The sequence below is a fragment of the Oncorhynchus mykiss genome, chromosome 6 (genome assembly GCF_057628025.1).
Source record: "Oncorhynchus mykiss isolate SJ-2025 chromosome 6, ASM5762802v1, whole genome shotgun sequence".
NCBI lineage: Eukaryota > Metazoa > Chordata > Actinopteri > Salmoniformes > Salmonidae > Oncorhynchus > Oncorhynchus mykiss.
The window spans coordinates 56,823,608-56,846,239 of record NC_143027.1 but is presented as its reverse complement, the minus strand read 5'-3'; the positions used below and the strand labels follow the sequence as shown (position 1 = coordinate 56,846,239).

The following is a 22,632-nucleotide window of genomic DNA, read 5'->3' as shown; positions in this document are numbered from 1 at the left end:
TACGTTAACATATCACTTTATTCAACATGGTGTGTAGAGGTCGTGAGAGTAACCTTTCCTGATTCAAACGCTCATTTCAACCTGGGCTTTCCAGACAATTAGGCCCCGTGTTCACTCCGGTTATGTTTCAATGGATTAAGTTTCAATAGCTATCCTTTTATAATAATATATTTATTTTCCAATATGTTTTTACAACCCATATAGAATACTATCAAACGATCAGTGAAATTAGTACCAATGAAAATATCACAAATTTTCTTAACATAGAAATTGTAATCAAATGTCCTAATTAAGGAAGAAAAAAAATCTGTAGAAACATGCTTTTAAATACACCCCCTTCACCCACCTGTCAGTACTTTGATTGGGATAGCAATTTATTATACCCCATGTTCTGATGAGCTGTGATGACACTTGAATTATACAACATTTGAGAATTATACAATATACACTTGATCCAGTTGAGTAACAAAACTATGTAAAAGAATGAGCTAAAGGTCAAAAATCCCTTCAAGCAGCATATTGTTCGTCTTGACAATGCTAAATTTACAGTTTCTGTATAAGTGCAATAAGTATGCTGGCAGCCTCACTCTTAAATGGAACCTCCGCCACAGACTTGCTGATGGTACCGCCGAAGCATCTCCAGCTGTGATGAACGAATTATTACATGTGGTCGGACAGAGGCCAACATCTGACATGCTTCCTCTGGACTCCAGCAGTGTATCTGTAAACAGACCAACAAACCGATGTACAAGTTAGGTAAATACAACTAATTCAGTACTAGTGATGATCAGGATAGCCAGCAGTGGCAATCGATGGATAGCAAAGACTGTCGTTTGCTGGCCAAAGCCCTCGGCTCACCCTTATGATGTATGCAGCAGCTAGTGTAGCACTGCGACAGCGTCCAGCCTTACAGTGGACATACACACTGGAGCCCTTTTCCCGGTGACTAAGTGCAAACTCCACTCCTCTGTGCAGGTTCTCTAGACTGGGCACACCGGTCAGGTCCACTGTGCTGAGTCGCAGCTGCTCCACCCCCTCGGCTTTCCACTCCTGTTTCAGAACAAACAAAGCCGTTTCTAATACAAATTCACATTTGCTATTATAAAACTCACAACAAACAATGTTTGACATACAGGACATTCCCCGGACCTTGCGTACAAGAGCACCACGAAGCTACTTTTTAAATTCGAGGTTCTGTATCTATTTGTGGCAATTAAACTACTGTACCAATTAGAGGTCGGCCGATTAATCGGAATGGCCGATTAATTAGGGCCGATTTCAAGTTTTCATAACAATTGGAAATCGGTATTTTTGGACACCGATTTTTTTCTTTCTTTAATCTTTATTTAACTAGGCAAGTCAGTTAAGAACACATTCTTATTTTCAATAACGGCCTTGGAATGGTGGGTTAACTGCCTCATTCAGGGGCAGAACGACAGATTTTTACCTTGTCAGCTCGGGGGATTCAATCTTGCAACCTTACAGTTAACTAGTCCAACGCTCTAACCACCTGAATACATTGCACTCCACGAGGAGACTGCCTGTTACGCGAATGCAGTAAGCCAAGGTAAGTTGCTAGCTAGCATTAAACTTCTTATAAAAAACAATCAATCATAATCACTAGTTAACTACATATGGTTGATGATATTACTAGTTTATCTAGCGTGTCCTGCGTTGCATATAATCGATGCGGTGTGTATTGTTGCTCCAATGTGTACCAAACCATAAACATCAATGCCTTTCTTAAAATCAATACGCAGAAGTATTTTAAACCTGCATATTTAGCTAAAAGAAATCCAGGTTAGCAGACAATATTAACCAGGTGAAATTGTGTCACTTCTCTTGCGTTCATTGCACGCAGAGTCAGTGTATATGCAACAGTTTGGGCCGCCTAATTTGCCAGAATTTTACGTAATTATGACATAACATTGAAGGTTGTGCAATGTAACAGGAATATTTAGACTTATGGATGCCACCCGTTAGAATACGGAACGGTTCCGTATTTCCCTGAAAGAATAAACGTCTTGTTTTCGAGATGATAGTTTCCGGATTCAACCATATTAATGACCAAAGGCTCGTATTTCTCTGTGTTATCATGTTATAACTAAGTCTATGATTTGATAGAGCAGTCTGACTGAGCGATGGTAGGCAGCAGCAGGCTCATAAGCATTCATTCAAACAGCACTTTCGTGCGTATAACAGCAGCTGTTTATGACTTCAAGCCTATCAACTCCCGAGATTAGGCTGGTGTAACCGATGTGAAATGGCTAGCTAGTTAGTGGGGTGCGCGCTAATAGCGTTTCAAACGTCACTCGCTCTGAGACTTGGAGTAGTTGTTCCCCTTGCTCTGCAAGGGCTGCAACTTTTGTGGAGCGATGGGAAACGCTGCTTCGAGGGTGGCTGTTGTCGATGTGTTCCTGGTACGAGCCCAGGTAGGAGCGAGGAGAGGGACGGAAGCTATACTGTTACACTGGCAATACTAAAGTGCCTATAAGAACATCCAATAGTCAAAGGTATATGAAATACAAATGGTATAGAGAGAAATTGTCCTATAATTCCTATAATAATTACACCCTAAAACTTCTTACCTGGGAATATTGAAGGAACCACCAGCTTTCATATGTTCTCATGTTCTGAGCAAGGAACTTAAACGTTAGCTTTCTTACATGATACACATTGCACTTTTACTTTCTTCAACACTTTTGTTTTTGCATTATTTAAACCAAATTGAACATGTTTCATTATTTATTTGAGGCTAAATTGATTTTATTGATGTATGATGTTAAGTTAAAATAAGTGTATATTCAGTATTGTTGTAATTGTCATTATTACAAATAAATTAAAATAAAACGTTTTTTCTGGTCCTCCAATAATCGGTATCGACGTTGAAAAATCATAATCTGTCGACCTCTAGTACCAATGGATAGAGAAGGGCCATCCCGCCTAGACAGGCTTGTGTCCTAACTGCTCTACCACACCTGAATCAGTTTATCAAGGTCCTGATGATGAGCAAATAATATTCCACACCTCTCTCCAAGAGGACGGCCATTGAATTTCATAGGAAGTAAATCATCAGCTCACCTCAGCTGAGTTGCAGAAGTACTTTGTTTCATATTCCTCGTTCATGGTTATTACCCCCCTGACATTTTCTGTCTGCACCAGCTGGAAGTAGAAAATAATGTTGATGGCAATGTTTTTTCCCATTAGAAAATCAGTAGCTCGTGCATGCCAGCTACAAGTAGAAGACTGGACGAGTTCACAAAAACAAAAATAATTAGCTAGCTAACGTTACCTCATTAGTCATTGATTTGAAAGGCAGGGCTCCTAGAATGACAGTCTGATCCACGCGATTGAACCACCGTCTTGAGGATACTTTTTCCATGACAACATTATACGCTAATGTGGGATAAAACAGTACCCTTGCTAACGCCCCAGACATGATCACACCACAGCGTAGTCAGCACCTCTAATGTTAAGGCAAATTCCAAATCCGACATACATGCATGGCCCACCACAAACCAACAAGATCTAAATGAATGGGACGAAAACTTGTTGTTCTAAAGGTACTATTCAACCTAACAGGCTACTTCGCCTTGTGGCCCGGAGGACTTATTACACAGAGTAAATTGTTAGGTTGAAGAAAAATAACCAGATACGTTAATATATTTGCCATAGGATCGTTTCGAGAGTTTATATCTATCTACAAGCCATCAGACTGCTGAACACGTGAACTGGACTGACCACCTGCCCTGATTCCCCGCACGTTAGCACATATCACAACTGCTGCTACCAGACTCTTATTGTACCGTTGTCCCCAATACACGTGTAAATATTGTACTATAAATTGCCTTCCTGTATTATACTTATGCTAAAATGTTTATTCTATTCTACTGCCATTTACTTTGTTCGTATTCTTATTTTTTTACTATTTTGTATTGTTGAGAAGGAACCTGTAAGTAAGCATTTCGTTGGACGATGTATGCATATCCTCTAATAAAACTTGAAACACATACCCAGTGTCTGTGCTTTAGAGAAGTCAGGATGAGTGTCTCGTCTCTAACGCGAAGCTCCGATTCAAACTCTAGACAGATATGCAAGCGTTATGTAAAAATACGTTCGGTATTCACCAAATGTGGGGTTTCAATGAGCAACTATCTTCATTTACTCCCGTGACGGCCGGTATGTACCCCCAAAAAAGGATGAAAAAATGTCTTACATGCATCAGGGGGAAAAAAACACTATAGGCACCTACAATGTATTGAGCTGTTGTAGACTTCCGACCTGTGCATGGCAATAAGGTTAGTGCTATCCGGGATCATTGGGATGTGAGTGAATAGGCATTCTTTCGATTGCGTGTACATTTATATTTAAACCTTTATTTGAATATCGGCCTCAATGGGACTAAATTAAGACAGTTGCTCAGCGACTCCATATCTGGTGAGTAAACACACGTATTTCGACATAACGATTGCAGAGCTGTCTAGTTTGAATCGGAGATTCCTGGGCCTTGGAGGGATGTCCTACACACTATCAACTTCTCTAAAAGCTGATACAAGGGCAGGATCAGCCAGCTGTCAAAACCTGAGAACTAGCAGCTGAAAAACATGACCATCTGTGTAATGCTTGTTTCAAACGGTGTTTTAAAACAGACTTTTCAGAATTCGTTTCACGTGCTGCCCAAAATATATGTTTTCCCTTGCACCTGATGAAGAGGCAGCTTACATCAAAATGCACTGATATATATTGAATGGCAACGCAATAACTTTGCAGGTGACCATCGAGCTATAAAATAACAGAATGACTACATGACATCCTCCCATGAGAAAGGATATAGAACTGACAATGTTTTGACAGAGGGGACACTTGTTATTCTAAATGGCACATTGGGTCTAAAGGCGCCCCGAAAACTCAAGAAAAATGGTTAAATATAACGCACATTTAGAAAAAGCTTTAAAGAAATATTTAGCTAACGTTGTTTGGTCCAACATTCACTCCAATTAAAAAAACATCCCCGACGGTCACACCCCCAATCCCCTGTTTCCGAGAGTTTGATGGTAAATGCAGGAAAGACCGCCATTTTGCAAGATAGAAGTACAAGTCTAAAAGTGAGCTGGACAAGAAAATAATCGAAACAATTATTAAACTACCAAACATACACCTAGCATAGTGATAACACACTGTGTTGGCTAAACACGTAGGTAGTCGCATTTAAAGTTAAGACATCACACAGGTAAGTAGGGTAAAAGTAAAATTATTCGCCAGCTAATTTATCTAGCTATCAAATAAATGTGTTATCCGACGCTAGATAGCGGCGCACATTCGGCTTGTTTATGGATCAGTCAGCTGGCTCAGCAAAGAGAGTCACAAACAACATGCGTCATTAAACTGCTTTCCAGAAAACTAGCTACCTGTTTGCTAAATGGAACCATTCTTACAACAACAAAAACATAACTGCTAGCTAATGTTCCCAAATACGCATGATTCTTCTTTTGATAATGTTTGCATTTAGCTAACAGAAGACTGAAATAGCCAGTAGGTGTGCTAATCAACAAGCTAACGTTACTAGTACCACCGAGCCTGGTTCTAAACAGATAACTGTCAGCCTCGCACTACGAGTTGGCTAGCTAGCAACAACACTTGCTGTTTCATAGAACAGTTACTGTTAGCTGCCACATCTGCTAATATATTGGATTTGATGCTCAATACACTAAAAACAAACACGCAAAGCATCTTTATTTCTACTCGCCTAACGTTTGAAAAAAAATGTCTAAATGTTGAATTGAGACGATCTGTTGAACATTTCCAATTTTTAAAACCCTTGCATCAATCAATATAATAGTTAGCTAGTAACGTTCGTAAACTAACTAAATGAGGGTTGAGGTCAGTCTACTTCCCTCGAACGTCTGTTCTCAGGCCACATATGAGTGAGCTGCAACAGTGGCAGTTCAAAAACAGTGGTTGAGGCTTGTGTTCTTCATGGGCAACTATTTAAGTTGCCAGTATGCAGTAATTGTTGTTAGATATCACGACAAAACAAAAATTATTCTGACTGGTGTCTTCATAAGTGTGACTTCGATGGATCTCTGCAGTGCACCGGCAAGTCACATGCCTACAGTTCGCTGTATCCATATTCAATGTAACCTATTTTCGAATCTAGCGTTTTCATACATAAGAATGTAGCTGTCAAATGCAACTGTTATGTGTCTAGAGAATTGCTGATGTATGATAACTGGTTCTCTACAAGTTCGTTTGGAGTAATGACTAATTTTATGAGATGGAGTTTAGTTGAACAGACCAGTGGTCATAACCTCACATGACATACATTTTTCATTATGCATACAAGATGCAGCATAAGCAATGTTTGAAGTATTGACACATTTATAGAAACTGAGTGCATACAAATAATTCAGTCATGTCACTGGTGCATTACAATTTGACCTATAGCACTGGTAGTGTGCTACACTGGATGGGGGTGGTATGCATGACAAGTTGAAGATGGCTTGTTTTAGTTATGCAGTTCAATGCAGTTGAGTTGTCATGGAACCATGGAGTCCTCCAAACTGGAGAACTTGACTATTTATGTTAGCAGGTTTAGATCTCGGAAGCAGATTATCAGCCCTGACTCTTGTCTTATTGCTTAAAATGCGAAAGTGAGAATCAGTGGCTGTTAAATGTCAATCGCACAGATTTGGTCATTATATGTATCTATTTGTTAACAGGATAAAGGGGGAAGAACCATTACCTACGTGACAAGCAAACCCCCAGGGTAAGTCATCAGGCTAGGCATTCTCAGCCCCCCTTCTCTCTGATTAGAATCTACTGCTTAGAGGTAGACTACATCCCCATAAAGTCCTTTTAAGCAATGGTCTCAGCTGGCTTAAAATGGTATTCAGAGAGCTGTAGTAGTAGTAGCCTGTTGGGTCACTGAAACAATATGGCTATTTCAATGCCTTGATGCAGGGCAAGTAGGCTATTTAAGTCATGGCCAAAGATTCATTTTCATCACATGGGCAGAAAAAGCACGAGGTTCTAAACATGATTGCCATCGTAGCCTTCTTATGGCTGAATTGAAATGTTTCTAACATAAGAAATATAAAAAGCAAATGCATGAGAACACTTTGGAGATTATGGGGACATTGTCAACACCAAAGGTGGAGACACAACAGTTCACCTGAATCCAAACATTACATTTTTAATTGGATGTGCATTTTACATTTACTGTACTTTTCACAGCATTTGCCAGTAATGAAATCTGAAAGTAATCTGGATACATTCAGTAACAAATTAAGAATATCCATTGAAATGTTGGGGTAGGTACAACAATAACAAACAATTAAGATCTCCTAGGTTTGCGATTGAGGAACTGAAGCATGCACACTTGTAGTTTGTTTGGAGCCCAGCCCATCACAAAATAACTTGTTGTTTATGCAATCCAAAAATGTTCAATCTGGGTCAGGTGGGCATCATTTGAAAGCTTATTCTATTGCCAAAATGTTTTGCTAAGTTATAAAATTTGATCTTAGTGTTAGGCTTTCACAAGGCACTGAAGACAAACAGATTGTCATTTTGGTGCATATATAATTGAGTCATGAGTTCATTCAAGTGCTTGTAACTGGGAATCTAAATGGCACGCACATACTCCATTATTTCATAATGATGCTTTACATTGGTCCAAATGTGGAATCCGTACCCTAAATATTCTGAGCTAGTCATTCAAAAAGTATGGTCCACAGATCTAAGGGAATCTGAACAACCCTTTAACTCTGTGTTGTCTGTTCACACTGCTATGCTTTATCTTGGCCAGGTCGCAGTTGCAAATGAGAACTTGTTCTCAACTAGCCTACCTGGTTAAATAAAGGTGAAAAAAAACACAAAAAAAAACAGAATATTGAAAATATTACCTTGGTGTCCCGTAATCCGAACCATCAATTTATACATTTAAAATTGTAAAGAATAATCTCAGGTAAAGCCTAACACATACATACAAACAAAATATACACTCAGTTGCCAGTTTATTAGGTACACATTCACGGTACTGCAAACCAACCTGTGTTGCTATGTGGGGTGGGAAGAGGTGGAAAACATGGTTTCTGTGGGGGTGGTCTCCTTTCTTTACATACCAACTTTATTATTACAAAATCCTGTTATCAATATAATTTCTCTGTATGTATTCGTACTTTGTATTTTTTTTTGCTTTAGTGTGCGTTCTGCGGCCAATTCTTCTGGGTCGCTTATATCCCAGCCTTATAGTTAACGTACCTGCATTATGTTGCACAATAAGACTGGGATACAAACAACAAAAAATAATTGGCCGCAGACCACACACTTGAATGCACTCTTTTTTTCGTTTGACATTTTGCACTATCACTTAAGTTAAACCTATTGACTTACTGTTGATTTAATCAGTATTTTTATTTTTTTTAAAATTTTTTTTTGCCATGAGGTCTTGTGGTTACTAGTTGCAGAGGTGTGGTGCCTGTTGTTATTTGGGAGGTAACTAGCCAGCAACATAGGTGAAGTTGGACAGTTTCCATATGTGTCACTAATTTGGATTCTACACACTTGTGCTTATGTTGTTTTAATAAATGCTTTGTTCCTATAACTGTGATGTCCACATTTATAACGGTAATGAGGATAACATTATATATTATAATAATAGCCTACAGTGTCGTTTAAATAAAGGGTTGTGTATGAGGCCTTAGATTTAGCCTCTGAGTGCTGTATTTCCTTTTATTGCATCATGATTTGTCAACAGGCTTTTAGATGCAATTTTGTAAGAAAGACACAAAGATGTTGTGGAATGCTATGGAGTAATACAAAGATTAAGTGAGGGGAGATGACTCCTGTTGGCTTAATTTTCATCATAGGTACACTTCAACTATGACAGACAAAATGAGAAAAAAAATCCAGAAAATCACATTGTAGGATTTTTAATGAATTTATTTGCAAATTATGCTGGAAAATATGTAGTTGGTCACCTACAAACAAGCAAGATTTCTGGCTCTCACAGACCTGTAACTTCTTCTTTAAGAGGCTCCTCTGTCCTCCACTCGTTACCTGCATTAATGGCACCTGTTTGAACTTGTTATCAGTATAAAAGACACCTGTCCACAACCTCAAACAGTCACACTCCAAACTCCACTATGGCCAAGACCAAAGAGCTGTCAAAGGACACCAGAAACAAAATTGTAGACCTGCACCAGGCTGGGAAGACTGAATCTGCAATAGGTAAGCAGCTTGGTTTGAAGAAATCAACTGTGGGAGCAATTATTAGGAAATGGAAGACATACAAGACCACTGATAATCTCCCTCGATCTGGGGCTCCACGCAAGATCTCACCCCGTGGGGTCAAAATGATCACAAGAACGGTGAGCAAAAATCCCAGAACCACACGGGGGGACCTAGTGAATGACCTGCAGAGAGCTGGGACCAAAGTAACAAAGCCTACCATCAGTAACACACTACGCCTCCAGGCACTCAAATCCTGCAGTGCCAGACGTGTCCCCCTGCTTAAGCCAGTACATGTCCAGGCCCGTCTGAAGTTTGCTAGAGAGCATCGTGTTTGGAGGACAAAGAATGCTGAGTTGCATCCAAAGAACACCATACCTACTGTGAAGCATGGGGGTGGAAACATCATGCTTTGGGGCTGTTTTTCTGCAAAGGGACCAGGGCGACTGATCTGTGTAAAGGAAAGAATGAATGGGGCCATGTATCGTGAGATTTTTCTTCCATCAGCAAGGGCATTGAAGATGAAACGTGGCTGGGTCTTTCAGCATGACAATGATCCCAAACACACCGCCTGGGCAACGAAGGAGTGGCTTCGTAAGATGCATTTCAAGGTCCTGGAGTGGCCTAGCCAGTCTCCAGATCTCAACCCCATAGAACATCTTTGGAGGGAGTTGAAAGTCCGTGTTGCCCAGCAACAGCCCCAAAATATTATTACTCTAGAGGAGATCTGCATGGAGGAATGGGCCAAAATACCAGCAACAGTGTGTGAAAACCTTGTGAAGACTTACAGAAAAGGTTTGACCTCTGTCATTGCCAGCAAAGGGTATATAACAAAGTATTGAGTAACTTTTGTTATTGACCAAATACTTATTTTCCACCATAATTTGCAAATAAATTCATAAAAAATCCTACAATGTGATTTTCTGGAGAAAAAAAATCTCATTTTGTATGCCATAGTTGAAGTGTACCTATGACAAATTACAGGCCTCTCTCATCTTTTTAAGTGGGAGAACTTGCACAATTGGTGGCTGACTAAATAGTTTTTTGCCCCACTGTATATTTTGGGAGGTCTGTTAGGTTGGATGGGGAGCGTCGCTGCACAGGTATTTTCAGGTCTCCCCAGAGATGTTAGATCGGCTTCAAGTCCAGCCTCTGGCTGGGCCTCTCAATGACATTCAGAGACTTATCCCGAAGGCACTCTTGCATTGTCTTGGCTGTGTGAAGAGGGTTTTTGTCCTGTTGGAAGATGAACCTTGCCCCAGTTAGGGCTGTTACAGTGACCATATTACTACCACACCGGTGGTCACGAGTCATGACAGCAGTCAATTTCCACGTGACCGTTTAGTCAAGGTAATTAGGCTTCTCAAAACTCTGATGCTGCTGATGGTCATTGGTAGCTTTCCAAACTTGCTAACTGCCTGATACTCGGCACTAGATTGTCCCTCTAATCACTCTGACATCAATGCAAATGTCATCAAAAGTCTAATCAAACACTTCATGATAGAATGAGCTCATGTTGTGCAACATTTCTATAGGCTATGCAATTGAGTGAGAAAACCGAGTGATGGTCTCTATTAAAAAGATGATCCCATCAGCTTTCTTTTTTTTGTTGAATATTTTATTTTTGCATTTTCCAATTAAGAACATTCAAAACAAAAGTGAAAAGATTTTAGACAATGATAGGACAAAGTGACAGTAACAGACGAGCGTAATAAAAATAATTATAATTATGTATACAAACATAAAATAAAAATAATGAGTCTTTGGATCATATGGTCACCTGCCGTAGGCTACATATTATGCATTACGTGTGAAACATTATGTGAGGATTATATAGAGATTCAATCAATGTGACGTGGGGGGGAGATTCTCTATATAGTCAAAAGGTTGCCAAATTCTGTAAAATGTCTTTAACTTATTCCTCAAGCAGAAAGTGATTTTCTCCAGTGGGATACAATTATTAACTTCCACATTGCAACTGGCAGGGAGGAATCCAATATCCATTTCAAGGCAATACATTTCTTGGCAATCACTAGCAATATTTCTGTTAGCTTTATAGTATGGCTTTGCCTAAGATTGTTGTTCTAAAGGGAATGCAACCCCGTGAATTGAGGATATGGTATCGCATACCCCCTGCCAGAAACCGTGTAGTTTTAAACACTGCCAAGTGGAATGGAGGAATGTTCCTTCATCTGAGCCACATCTAAAACATAGGGAGGAGATATCAGAGTTGAACTTGTGCAGTCTAGATTGGGTGATATAGAGCTGATGGAGGAAATTAAACTGCATCAGTCTGTATCTGGAGTTCAATGTGGATGTAACACCATCCCTGCATAGGTCACTCCATAGACCCTCATCAAGATCAATACCCAGATCTTTTTCCCATCTAAGTCGGGGTTTATCTAGCTCAGGCAGTGTTAGTCCTGACATAAGAGCATCGTAAACACTGGAAATGGTCTTGAACAGTGGTTGGTCTGCGTGGCAGAGTTGTTCAATAGGTGACATCTTAGGTAGGTTCCATTGTCCCTTGAGAGTCACCCTAATAAAGTTTCGTAGTTGTAGGTAGCTAAAGAAGTCCATGTTTGGCAAGTGGTATTTCTGTTTCAGCTGATCAAAAGACATAAGATCTCCCTCCTCGTAACAATGTTCCAGAAGAGTGATCCCCTTATCAGACCATGGTCTAAAGTTACTATTCTGGAAAAACATAGGAATCAATCTATTGTTCCATAAAGGAGTTTTAGGGGAAAGGAATCCCCCTCGTCTGAACAGCTCATGCAGTTTGCACCATGCCAGGACAGAATGTATGATTAAAGGGTTGTCTGTGATGGTTTTTATAGATTTTCTGTCCCATTTGTAAAACAATTCTGCCCCAGTGTCATCATTTACCTCAAGCTTTTCAATGTTCAACCATGAGGGAGAGGGACCATTGTCAAACCTCTGAGCCAGAGACCTAGACTGTGCAGCCCAGTAGTACATTCTAAAATTGGGGAGGTTTAAGCCCCCTTGACTCTAATCAAGGGTCAGTTTATCCAGGACAACCCTAGGGGTTTTGCCGTGCCAGATAAACCGTCTGGTCAGCTTGTCGAGAGAGGAAAAGAGTGCTGCGGGAACAGGGATAGGAAAAGATTGAAACAGATATAGAAATCTGGGCAGGACATTCATTTTAATTACATTGATTCTACCCAGTAGAGTGAGAGGTAAGTCCTTCCATTTACAAAGTCACCCTCCACCTTTTGCAACAAATTGGCCAGATTGAGTTTATAGAGGTTGTTCAGATTACCATCCACCACTATGTCCAAATATGTGAAGCCCATAGGCGACCATCTAAAAGGAAACTTGTGCTTGATGGTATGATGGGCAAAGACAGACAACGGTAAGATTTCGCTTTTATCAAAATTGACCTTATATCCAGAGAAAGAACTATAACACTGTAGTAGAATCTGCAAGTGAGAGAGGGAGTGTTCTGGGTTTGTTAGAAATAAGATAAGGTCGTCCGCAAAGAGTGATAATTTATGGCTATGGGGGCCCACCTCAAAGCCATGTATGTCAGGGCACGTTCTAATAGCCTCAGCCAACGGTTCGATGGCGAGGGCAAAGAGGTTGGGGCTAATTGGGCAACCTTGTCTGTTCCCCCTATAAAGAGGGAAAGAGGAGGTAGCAATCCTAGCTTTAGGAGATTTGTAGAGTGATTTTATCAAATTTACAAACACAGTACCTAAACTGAACTTTTCCAAGACGCGAAAGAGGTATGGCCATTCAACCCTATCAAAGGCCTTTTCAGCGTCGAGGGAGACTGCGACACTAGGTATTTTGTTTTTGTTAGCAAGGTGAATTATATCAAAGAACCTTCTGAGATTATTGGAGGACAATCTATTAATTATGAAGCCAGTCTGATCTGGGTTGACCAACAGGGGAAGACATGACTCCAGTCTCTTAGATAGCATCTTGGTGACCAGTTTACAATCTGTGTTAAGGAGAGAGATTGGTATATAGGAGGCGCACTTTAGCGGGTTTTTCCCTTTCTTGTGGATTACAGTAATCACTGCTTGAGAGAGAGACTCTGGAAAGCAGTTGTCTTCCCTGGCTTTTTTAAGTACCTCCATAAGGTAGGGGACCAACAGTTCCCTAAATTCTTTATAGAACTCTGGAGTGAAGCCATTTATTAGAAGGTAAGGATTTAATGGCCTCCAACAATTCAGGAACTTAGAAGTGTTCACTCAGGCGCTCGCTATCTTCCCCTGACAGGCATGGGAGGTTGAGAGAGGAGAGAGAGGAGTCGATCTCTGATAGATCATCGCTTGATTGGGAAGTGTAGAGGTCTTCATAGTATTTCTTAAAAGTATTATTAATTTCAGTAGGGTCGAAATATCTCATTAGTAAGAGTTTCTATAGCATTAATTGTCCTCTTACTTTCCTCTGCTTTCAGTTGCCATGCCAATGCTTTGTGAGCTTTCTCTCAGAATATTATATTTCAGTTTTTTTATTTACCAAAAGCCTGTATAGATCTTTAGTCGGGTCTCTTTGGTAGGTTTTCTCTAGCTCTGAGATTTCAGAATCAAGGGCACTCAGTTCCGCACCGTGTTTTCTCTTCAGCCCTTTAGTATAGGAAATTATCTGTCCCCTCAGATAGGCCTTCAATGTGTGCCAAAGAATGAAACTGTCAGGAGCGGAGGGTTTGTTCGTCAAAGTAAAAATATTGATCTGCTCTTTGATGAATGCACAAAATTCAGGTTGCTTTAGGAGTGTAGAATTTAGTCTCCATCTATATGCTCCATTTACCTTGGTAGGAATGGAGATTAATAATAACAGAGGAGAATGGTCACTAAGCAATCTGGGGAGATACTCAACATCTAACACTCTATGAAACAGTTGTGTCGAAAGTAAAAAGTTATCTATGCGTGTGGGTGTGAATAAAAAGAGTAGTCCCTATCCTGTGGGTGCAACTGTCTCCAGATGTCTAGTAAATTGAGATATTTCATGAATGACATGGTGAGCTTGCCGACTTTGGTAAGAAGTGAGGGTTTATCAGAGGACCTATCAAGAACTGTATCTAAACAAAAATGTAAATCTCCTCCAACCAGTAGCCATCCTGGTGGTGCTTGAGCGACCTGAAGAAAGACATTTTGAATAAACATATGGTCATCGAAGTTAGGAGCATAAATATTCAATAGGGTCCAAGACTCTGAAAACATATGCCCCTGCACCAAAACAAACCTGCCAGAGGGATCAGAGATGGTGTTGTTGATGCAGAAGGGGATGTCTACTTATCAAAATTGCAGTTCCTCTTGCTTTGGAGTTAAGAGGACGCAATAACTTGTCCTACCCATTCCCTCTTCAATTTCTTGTGTTCACTGGCTAAGATGTGTTTCTTGTAAAAACACAATGTCAGCCTTTAATTTCTTAAGGTATGTAATATATTATTTTCCTTTTAATTGGGCTGTTAAGAACTTTTACATTGAATGTGACATATTTTAGTGGATTAAGCATAGGTTGGGTTTCAAATATTTCTATTCAGTTACATATATCATATGTAGATAGTTAGGAAATGTTTCAACTTTGGTTTGAACACAGAAGTGACCTATGTGTCTCTTTAGGAAGGAAACAATAAACACAGAAAAAAAATGTCACCCACCCTGATTGTCAGACTAAAACAACAATCCCAACAATCAAACATGAATACACTTGTAGAGATACGTTGCTTCTTGCTTTCCATCTTGCTCTTACTAGCTAAACCTTGGCGTAAACTAAAACCTGCGAGCTCTCTAAGTTGAAAACAAACGTTGTGAATAGATATTTATGGCTGAATATTTACTGCCCACGGTAAGGGCTGCTTGAGTCTCTTTTCGAAAGATTAACATAAATGAGGGGGAAAGCAGCCGGTGATGTTCTTCTCCTTCAGTGCTTTGGCGGCAGGTCTGAACTGCTTGCGATGTCTGGCGAGATCCGCTCTCATATCCGGGAAAAGGCTGGCCCTCTTGCCATCGATGGTGATGTCCCCTTTGGCTCTTGCGAGTTGCAGTATCTTCTCTCTGTCTTGGAAACGGAGGAACCTGATCAGGACGGCCCATTGGTGCTCATCTGGCCGGGGTTTCGGCGCTGATGTTCTGTGGGCACGTTCGATTTCCAGCCGCTTGGTGAAGTTGATTATGCCTAGGACCTCCGGGATCCATTGAGTGAAGAAACGGACCGGGTCATGGCCCTCGCTGTCCTCTTTCAATCCCACCATACGGATATTACTACGTCTTCTCTGGTTCTCCATCTGATCTACCTTGTTTTTGAGGTAGGCTTTGTCCTTTTGCAGTTGTATCAAGACCTGGTCATGTCGAGTGATGGTATCTTCACCTGTGCTAATGCACAACTCTGCCTCAGTCGTTCTCAAAATGAGATCATTCATGGAGGATTTCAGGTAGTCAATGGAAGAATGGAGTTCAGGCGATTTCTTATAAATTTTCATAGAAAGACCTTTGTTACCATCCTGAATTTCCCGGAGGAGAGTAGCCAGCATGTCGGCAGGCTTGCAAGAGACTGCTGAGAGCAACAGTTTGGAACTGTCGTCTGAATTATGATGGCTAATGCTAATCTTGCTAGCTGTAGTGTTATTGTTATCTTGGGAATCAACAACGTTTTGGTCGTCCTTCTTGCCTCTCGGTCGGAGGTCCATGGCTCCTTTGGGAAGGTAAGTACTTGACAATTTATCACCCGATGTTAGAATATTGTTTCAACGTTATTTAGGTAACAATAGAATAACTTTGAAGAGCTCGGTTTGTCAACGTCTGCTCAGCTCCGCGGCATCACGTGCTCCCCTGCATCATGTGCTCCCCTCCCATCAGCTTTCTATAGGCTAGGCCTACTATTTATTTCTCAACTTTCCTAATATGAAGCATATTGCTTCTCTTTACAACAGGAGTTTAGCCTACCAGGCTGCCATGAAAATGAACCACCATTAACTATTGAAGTGCATAGATGACATATTTTTTCCCCCGCTGCCCCTGTTTTGAGACATTTGCATGATAATAGTCCGTTCTGAATCAAAACAAGTTTCCCACATTATTTAGTATATGTAAAGATAATATTAAATCAAGAATGGTGTGATGGCGGCAGGGTAGCCTAGTGGTTAGAGCGTTGGACTAGTAACCGGAAGGTTGCAAGTTCAAATCCCGAGCCGACAAGGTAGTCTGTTGTTCTGTTCTGTTCTGTTGTTCTGCCCCTAAACAGGCAGTTACCCCACTGTTCCTAGGCCGTCATTGAAAATAAGAATTTGTTCTTAACTGACTTGCCTGGTTAAATAAAGGTCAAATAAAAAACATGTCAAGCAGTCAAGTTTCAGCTCTGTCTGTGGCCTCTCTTCCTTGGTGTGCACTGCCACTGCGTTTGTTTCCATCTTGTCCAGCTGTTTCTAACATTTCACGTAAGCCCTGTTTTTATTGTCTACATCGAAGTAGCGGTGCTTGTACGTAGCATCGAGCATGGTGGTAACACAGTAGAGGCTCAGAGAGAGTGCCACTGAATTGCTTGTTCACTGCCTCTACTAGAGCACTTTCCCAAGTAAACCCCATTTTTGTTGAGCAGGCATTTCAATGCCATGACAGTGTATCAGGTCTGCTGCAGACGCAGTTGAGCTTATTTCTCGATAAAGTTGTTGGAATGGTGCTAGTTCTTGTTCTCAAATGCCATTGAAATGGCAGCAGCGGTATGAGAACCAGCACATTCTTGAGCATGCAATATGGCTTTCCTCAGTACGAAATCCTTGTTGACCCACTGTGCTGTCAAACTCAATGCTCATGGGGCTGACATCGCTGGTCCAAGTGTCAATTGTGATGTTAATAGCAGTGATGCCCATAGCAAGTAGCTCATGGATGTAAGTTTCAACAATACTGTGTAACTCCGATAGGGCAACATCTAAAAAATAGCGCTTACTTGGTAGTGTGTACCAGTGCTCGACCGGTCAGCGAAAGCCAACATCATCCACGACAGAGAACGGTTGATTGTCAAGGGCAATGAATTCCATTATCTTGGTGTTAAGGAATTTCGCCTTCGAGTTGTCTCGCAGAAATGTTCTTACTCTTTCAAATGACTGGTCGACTTGTTGACTGCTCGATCCACACAGCAGACATTATGGGCTAGTTTAGGAATGCTTTGTTGCACGTGTAGCGCTATACTTTTTTGTGGCGTCATTACGTCATCTACCTACGTTTATATAGGTATGCACGTCAGATTTGACATCGGTTTTGCACATCGGCGTTAAACTGGCCGATTCCGATATGCTTACCAATTTTATATCGTGCATCCTTTAAACACTTTTTGGCATGATGGAGTAGCTATGGACATCTGCCTTATGAACAGTCCTGAATCTTGGGGCCTTTCAACAACACAGCTAGCTAATTATATAAGTGTATATGTCGGTGTACTTCGTGTCAGAAAGCAGTTTTTCACCTTTACACCCCAGGGTAGTTGTAATCTAACCAAATGCCTTGACCTTGCTTCTCTCATCCCTTGAGTTTGTTGTGCAAATAATTCAGAGAAGCACAAAGTAACTCAGAATAGCAATTCGTTTTTTAAATGTAGGCCAAGGAGATAGCAGTATTTTTAGGTCCACTCATTTCATATAGTCTTTAAAGCAATAAGACAAATCACTCTACTTTAGTAGCTGTGCATTCTATGTAACCTTTTCTAGGTTGCCTGCCCTTGTTTGCATCCAGAAAGAACGTCTATGCACAGGCTAGTCTACATGCAGTGCCTGTAAATAATTAGTTTTTAAAATCATTCTTGTGTGTCCAATTTTGTCAAGTACATTTTGATTTCTCTCCTATCTTCCACATGCATGTCACAATTTTTCCTCTGTCAAACTGTCTTTGTCTCAGTCACTGTAAGTCCTTTCCATCTACTGTTTGTTTTTCTTGTGACTCATGATTATCATGTTTGTCCTGTGCTGTTTGTTGTATTTCTGTAGTGATTGTGAAAGGCACTGGATGGATAGCATCGACGCTGAAGTCTTGTACCTGTCCACGGAGCAGCATGGGCAGCCACAATGTGTGCTTCCCCACACTGCCCTGGAGGTACCCACCATGGGAGGGTAAGAACACTTTCTCCCTTGCTTTTTCCCCTTCAATGGAACCTCTGCCTACAATGGTATGCTTTGGTTTGACATGCCACACAAGGGCTAATTCACAAGGACACTATAGTAGTAGATACTAGTTGGGCCTACAAGTAGTGGTTAAGAATTGCATGTGAAGAATGGTAGTGTATCAAGATTCTAAAGTTGAAAGGCCTCAGGATGTTTCGAGCAGATATTTTAGAAAATGACTCCCGCATCTGCTATTCTATAATGTAGACACTAGTGTTGCGCTGTATACTGAAACTTCTGTACCTTTCCAATACTAGAACATGACAAACAGTTTGGTCCTGGAATTTTTATTTCGGTAATTGTGTCAAATGTGTGTCTCGGATCAACTCTATCTGCACAGCCAATGTCCCCCTTATAGTGCGAGGCACGCACTGTGCCTGCTCCACTTACTCATTGCTAGCCTGCACTAGGAGTCTGGGCTGCATCATGTTTGCTCCCAACTCAAGGCCGCACAGAAATTGACACACTTGAATAATGCGACACTGCATGTAGAAATGTTGAAACTGTTAATACTGTTTGCCAAACAATGTCCATGATGGCTAGAACACTTTACAATGCGAAAATATACCAGTGGCTTTCAGCTTTGTAAGCTAACTTGTCTTGCTAGCTTACAGCTGAAGATAACATCAATTGATAATATAAATAACGCAAAACATGCTGATTTCCACTATAAACTGTTGAAGTGCGGGTTCCTCCCACTCTTGTTTTGGGGGGTCCGGTGTGCCCCGCAGATATTTTTATGTAGAAGGACTTGAGAAGCTCAGGTGACTTTTTAAAAGGATATTTTACTCCAAAATAAATTACAATTAAATTATGCTGACACCATCTAAAATACAATTTCCACTTACGGAAATGAGCCCAATAACATATTGGTGAAATGATTTCTTAAAATGTAAATGTAAAATGTATTTGTACATATTGTACCATGCATATAGCCTATGCTTTGTCCATATTAAGAGGTATGCCGTTAGCAATAAGCATTGTCACCTATAGGCCGACTGATGCAGCATAAATAAACTATAAATAAATAGGTCCCAAATGTGATATTTAACTAGTTAGCATCCTATTGATGAATTTTATGTCTAAAAATGTTTTTCATAGACACAGTGAACAGTCAACACAGTCAACTAGGTAAATGGATAAAATATCATATGGGGCCATCTGATTTTCCTATTCATTACTTGTTTTGTTTGCAGAGGAAAAGTAAATGTGGACAGTTCTAGCATCTTCAAAGTGCTCAGAGTTATTGTTTTGGTCTGGTGGCAATGATTTTGGCGTGGCACAGCACCACAGTAAAATGACTGCTGCGGAAACACTGTCGTGATACTGAACTTGGTATCGAAGTCAAAATTCTGGTATCGTGACAACACTTAGACACATGGTGACAATAGCCTAGTTCTACACCACTATATGCCATTAATCAGTATGCATTCATAAGTTAGGCGAATATCTCCTATTCCCCATATCATGTCTGTCTGTGTAGTCTACTTGTTGTCCCCCATGATGAAATCGGGAAGGGGACTGTGGATCTGTCTCCGTCCGTTAGTGCTTTCGTACATTAGTTTGTTCGTACGTGATATCTCTGACAGCACTGGGCCGATTTTAACCCACAAGTCGATGTCCGAGCCACAGTGGAAATGTAATTAGCATATAAAAAAATCCCCATAAAAATCTGTCCGTTTTAAATTAGGGATTTTCTTTTGCATTGGATCTGTCTCAATCCGCCAATGTCGAACTTCCGCATCTGCGGTGAAAGGTGATAGATGGAGCGGTATTTGTCAGACCATGAGACAGGGTTATGATATGGGCAGGCATAAGCTACAGAAAACTAACACCATTGCATTTTATTAATGGCAATTTGAATGCAGCAGAGATACTGTGACGAGACCCTGAGGCCCATTGTTGTGGCATTCGTCCGCCGCCATCACCTCATGTTTGAGCATGATAATGCACGGTCCCATATCGCAAGGATCTGTAAACAATTCCTGGAAGCTGAAAATATCCCAGTTCTTCAATGGCTTATAAACTCACCAGACATGTCACCCGTTGAGCATGTTTGGGACGCTCTGGATCTACGTGTATGACAGCGTGTTCCAGTTCCCGCCAATATCCAGCAACTTCGCACAGCCATTGAAGAGGAGTGGGACAATATTCCACAGGCCACAATCAACAGCCTGATCAAGTAACTATATGTAAAGGAGATCTCTTGCGCTGCGTGAGGAAAATGGTGGTCACACCAGATACTGACTGATTTTCTGATTCACGCCCTTACCTTAAAAAAAGTATCTGTGACCGACAGATGCAAATCTGTATAATCCAATCAAAGTTTATTTGTCACGTGTGCCGAATACTACAGGTTACAGTGAAATGCTTGCTTACAGGATCTAACCAATAGTGCGAAAAAAAGGTGTGTGTGTGTGTAGATAAGTAAAGGATAAAACAGTAAAAATACATTTGAAAATAAGAGTAGCAAGGCTATATAAAGACACCGGTTAGTCAGGCTTATTGAGGTAGTATGTACGGTTAAAGTGACTATGCATATATGATGAACAGAGTAGCAGTAGCGTAAAAGGAGGGGTTGGCGGGAGGTGGGACACAATGCAGATAGCCCAGTTAGCCAATGTGCGGGAGCACTGGTTGGTCGGGTCAATTGAGGTAGTATGTACATGGATGTATGGTTAAGGTGACTGTGCATATAAGATAAACACAGAGTAGCAGCGGTGTAAAAGAGGGTTTGGGAGGAGGCACACAATGTAAATAGTCCGGGTAACCATTGGTTACCTGTCCAGAAGTCTTATGGCTTGGGGGGAAAAACTGTTGAGAAGCCTTTTTGTCTTAGACTTGGCACTCCGGTTCCGCTTGCCATGCGGTAGTAGAGAGAACAGTCTATGACTGGGGTGGCTGGGGTCTTTGACAATTTTTAGGGCCTTCCTCTGACACCGCCTGGTGTAGAGGTCCTGGATGGCAGGCAGCTTTGCCCCAGTGATGTACTGGGCCGTACGCACTACCCTCTGAAGTGCCTTGCGGTCAGAGGCCGAGCAATTGCCGTACCATGCAGTGATGCAACCGGTCAGGATGCTCTCGATGTTGTAGCTGTAGAACCTTTTGAGGATCTCGGACCCATGCCAAATCTTTTTAGTTTCCTGAGGGGGAATAGGCTTTGTCGTGTCGACTGTCTTGGTGTGTTTGGACCATTCTAGTTTGTTGTTGATGTGGACACCAAGGAATTTGAAGCTCTCAACCTGCTCCACGACAGCCACGTTGATGAGTATGGGGATGTGCTCTGTGCTCCTTTTCCTGTAGTCCTCAATCATCTCCTTAGTCTTGGTTACATTGAGGGATAGGTTGTTATTCTGGCACCACCCGGCCAGGTCTCTGACCTCCTCCCTATAGGCTGTCTCATCGTTGTCGGTGATCAGGCCTACCACTGTTGTTTCGTCTGCAAACTTAATGATGGTGTTGGACTCGTGCCTGGCCATGCAGTTATGGGTGAACAGGGAGTACAGGAGGGGACTCAGCACGCACCCCTGGGGAGCTCCAGTGTTGAGGATCAGTGTGGCAGATGTGTTGCTACCTACCCTCACCACCTGGGGCTGACCCGTCAAGAAGTCCAGGATCCAGTTGCAGAGGGAGGTGTTTAGTCCCAGGTTCCTTAGCTTAGTGATGAGCTTTGAGGGTACTATGGTGTTGAACGCTGAGCTGTAGTCAATGAATAGCATTCTCACACGTGTTCCTTTTGTCCAGGTGGGAAAGGGCAGTGTGGAGTGCAATAGAGATTGCATCATCTGTGGATCTGTTTGGGCGGTATGCAAATTGGAGTGGGTGCCAGGTTTCTGGGATAATTGTGTTGATATGAGCCATTACCAGCCTTTCAAAGCACTTCATGGCTACAGACGTGAGTGTTACGGGTCTGTAGTCATTTAGGCAGGTTGCCTTTGTGTTCTTGGGCACAGGGACTATGGTGGTCTGCTTGAAGCATGTTGGTATTACAGACTCAATCAGGGACATGTTGAAAATGCCAGTGAAGACACCTGCCAGTTGGTCAGCACATGCCTGGAGCACACATCCTGGTATTCCGTCTGGCCCCGCAGCCTTGTGTATGTTGACCTGTTTAAACGTCTTACTCACGCCGGCTACGGAGAGCGTGATCACACAGTCGTCCGTAACAGCTGATGCTCTCATGCATGCCTCAGTGTTGCTTGCCTCGAAGCGAGTATAGAAGTGATTTAGCTCGTCTGGTAGGCTTGTGTCACCGGGCAGCTCGCGGCTCTGCTTCCCTT

The 22,632-nt window shown here is 41.5% G+C and overlaps 2 protein-coding genes across 45 annotated transcripts in view; one reads left to right on the top strand and one right to left on the bottom strand.

Annotated features, from left to right (window-relative positions):
• On the bottom strand, positions 1-5,077 carry ptpmt1 (protein tyrosine phosphatase mitochondrial 1). 2 transcript variants are annotated; one of them, XM_021606939.3, is made up of 4 exons: positions 4,842-5,077; positions 3,082-3,162; positions 859-1,050; positions 1-721 (listed from the first exon to the last, which is right to left on the bottom strand). In XM_021606939.3, exons 2-4 carry the CDS (start codon positions 3,124-3,126, stop codon positions 590-592), a joined length of 369 nt encoding a protein of 122 aa, XP_021462614.2. In that variant the 5' UTR covers positions 3,127-3,162; positions 4,842-5,077; the 3' UTR covers positions 1-589. The 2 variants fall into 2 exon arrangements, with proteins under 2 accessions (XP_021462614.2, XP_021462613.1); XM_021606938.3 differs by lacking the exon at positions 4,842-5,077 and adding an exon at positions 3,293-4,292.
• A 13-nt stretch (positions 5,078-5,090) lies between these two features.
• LOC110526187 (CUGBP Elav-like family member 1) overlaps positions 5,091-22,632 on the top strand; it is a 53,168-nt gene continuing 35,626 nt past the window's right edge. For all 43 annotated transcript variants that reach the window (XM_090238312.1, XM_090238341.1, XM_090238335.1 and 40 more), the window contains exons 1-3: positions 5,091-5,230; positions 6,720-6,766; positions 18,179-18,301. In XM_090238312.1, the coding sequence (XP_090094438.1) occupies positions 18,198-18,301 (104 nt within the window). In that variant the 5' untranslated portion in view covers positions 5,091-5,230; positions 6,720-6,766; positions 18,179-18,197. The remainder of the gene's footprint in view (positions 5,231-6,719; positions 6,767-18,178; positions 18,302-22,632) is intronic.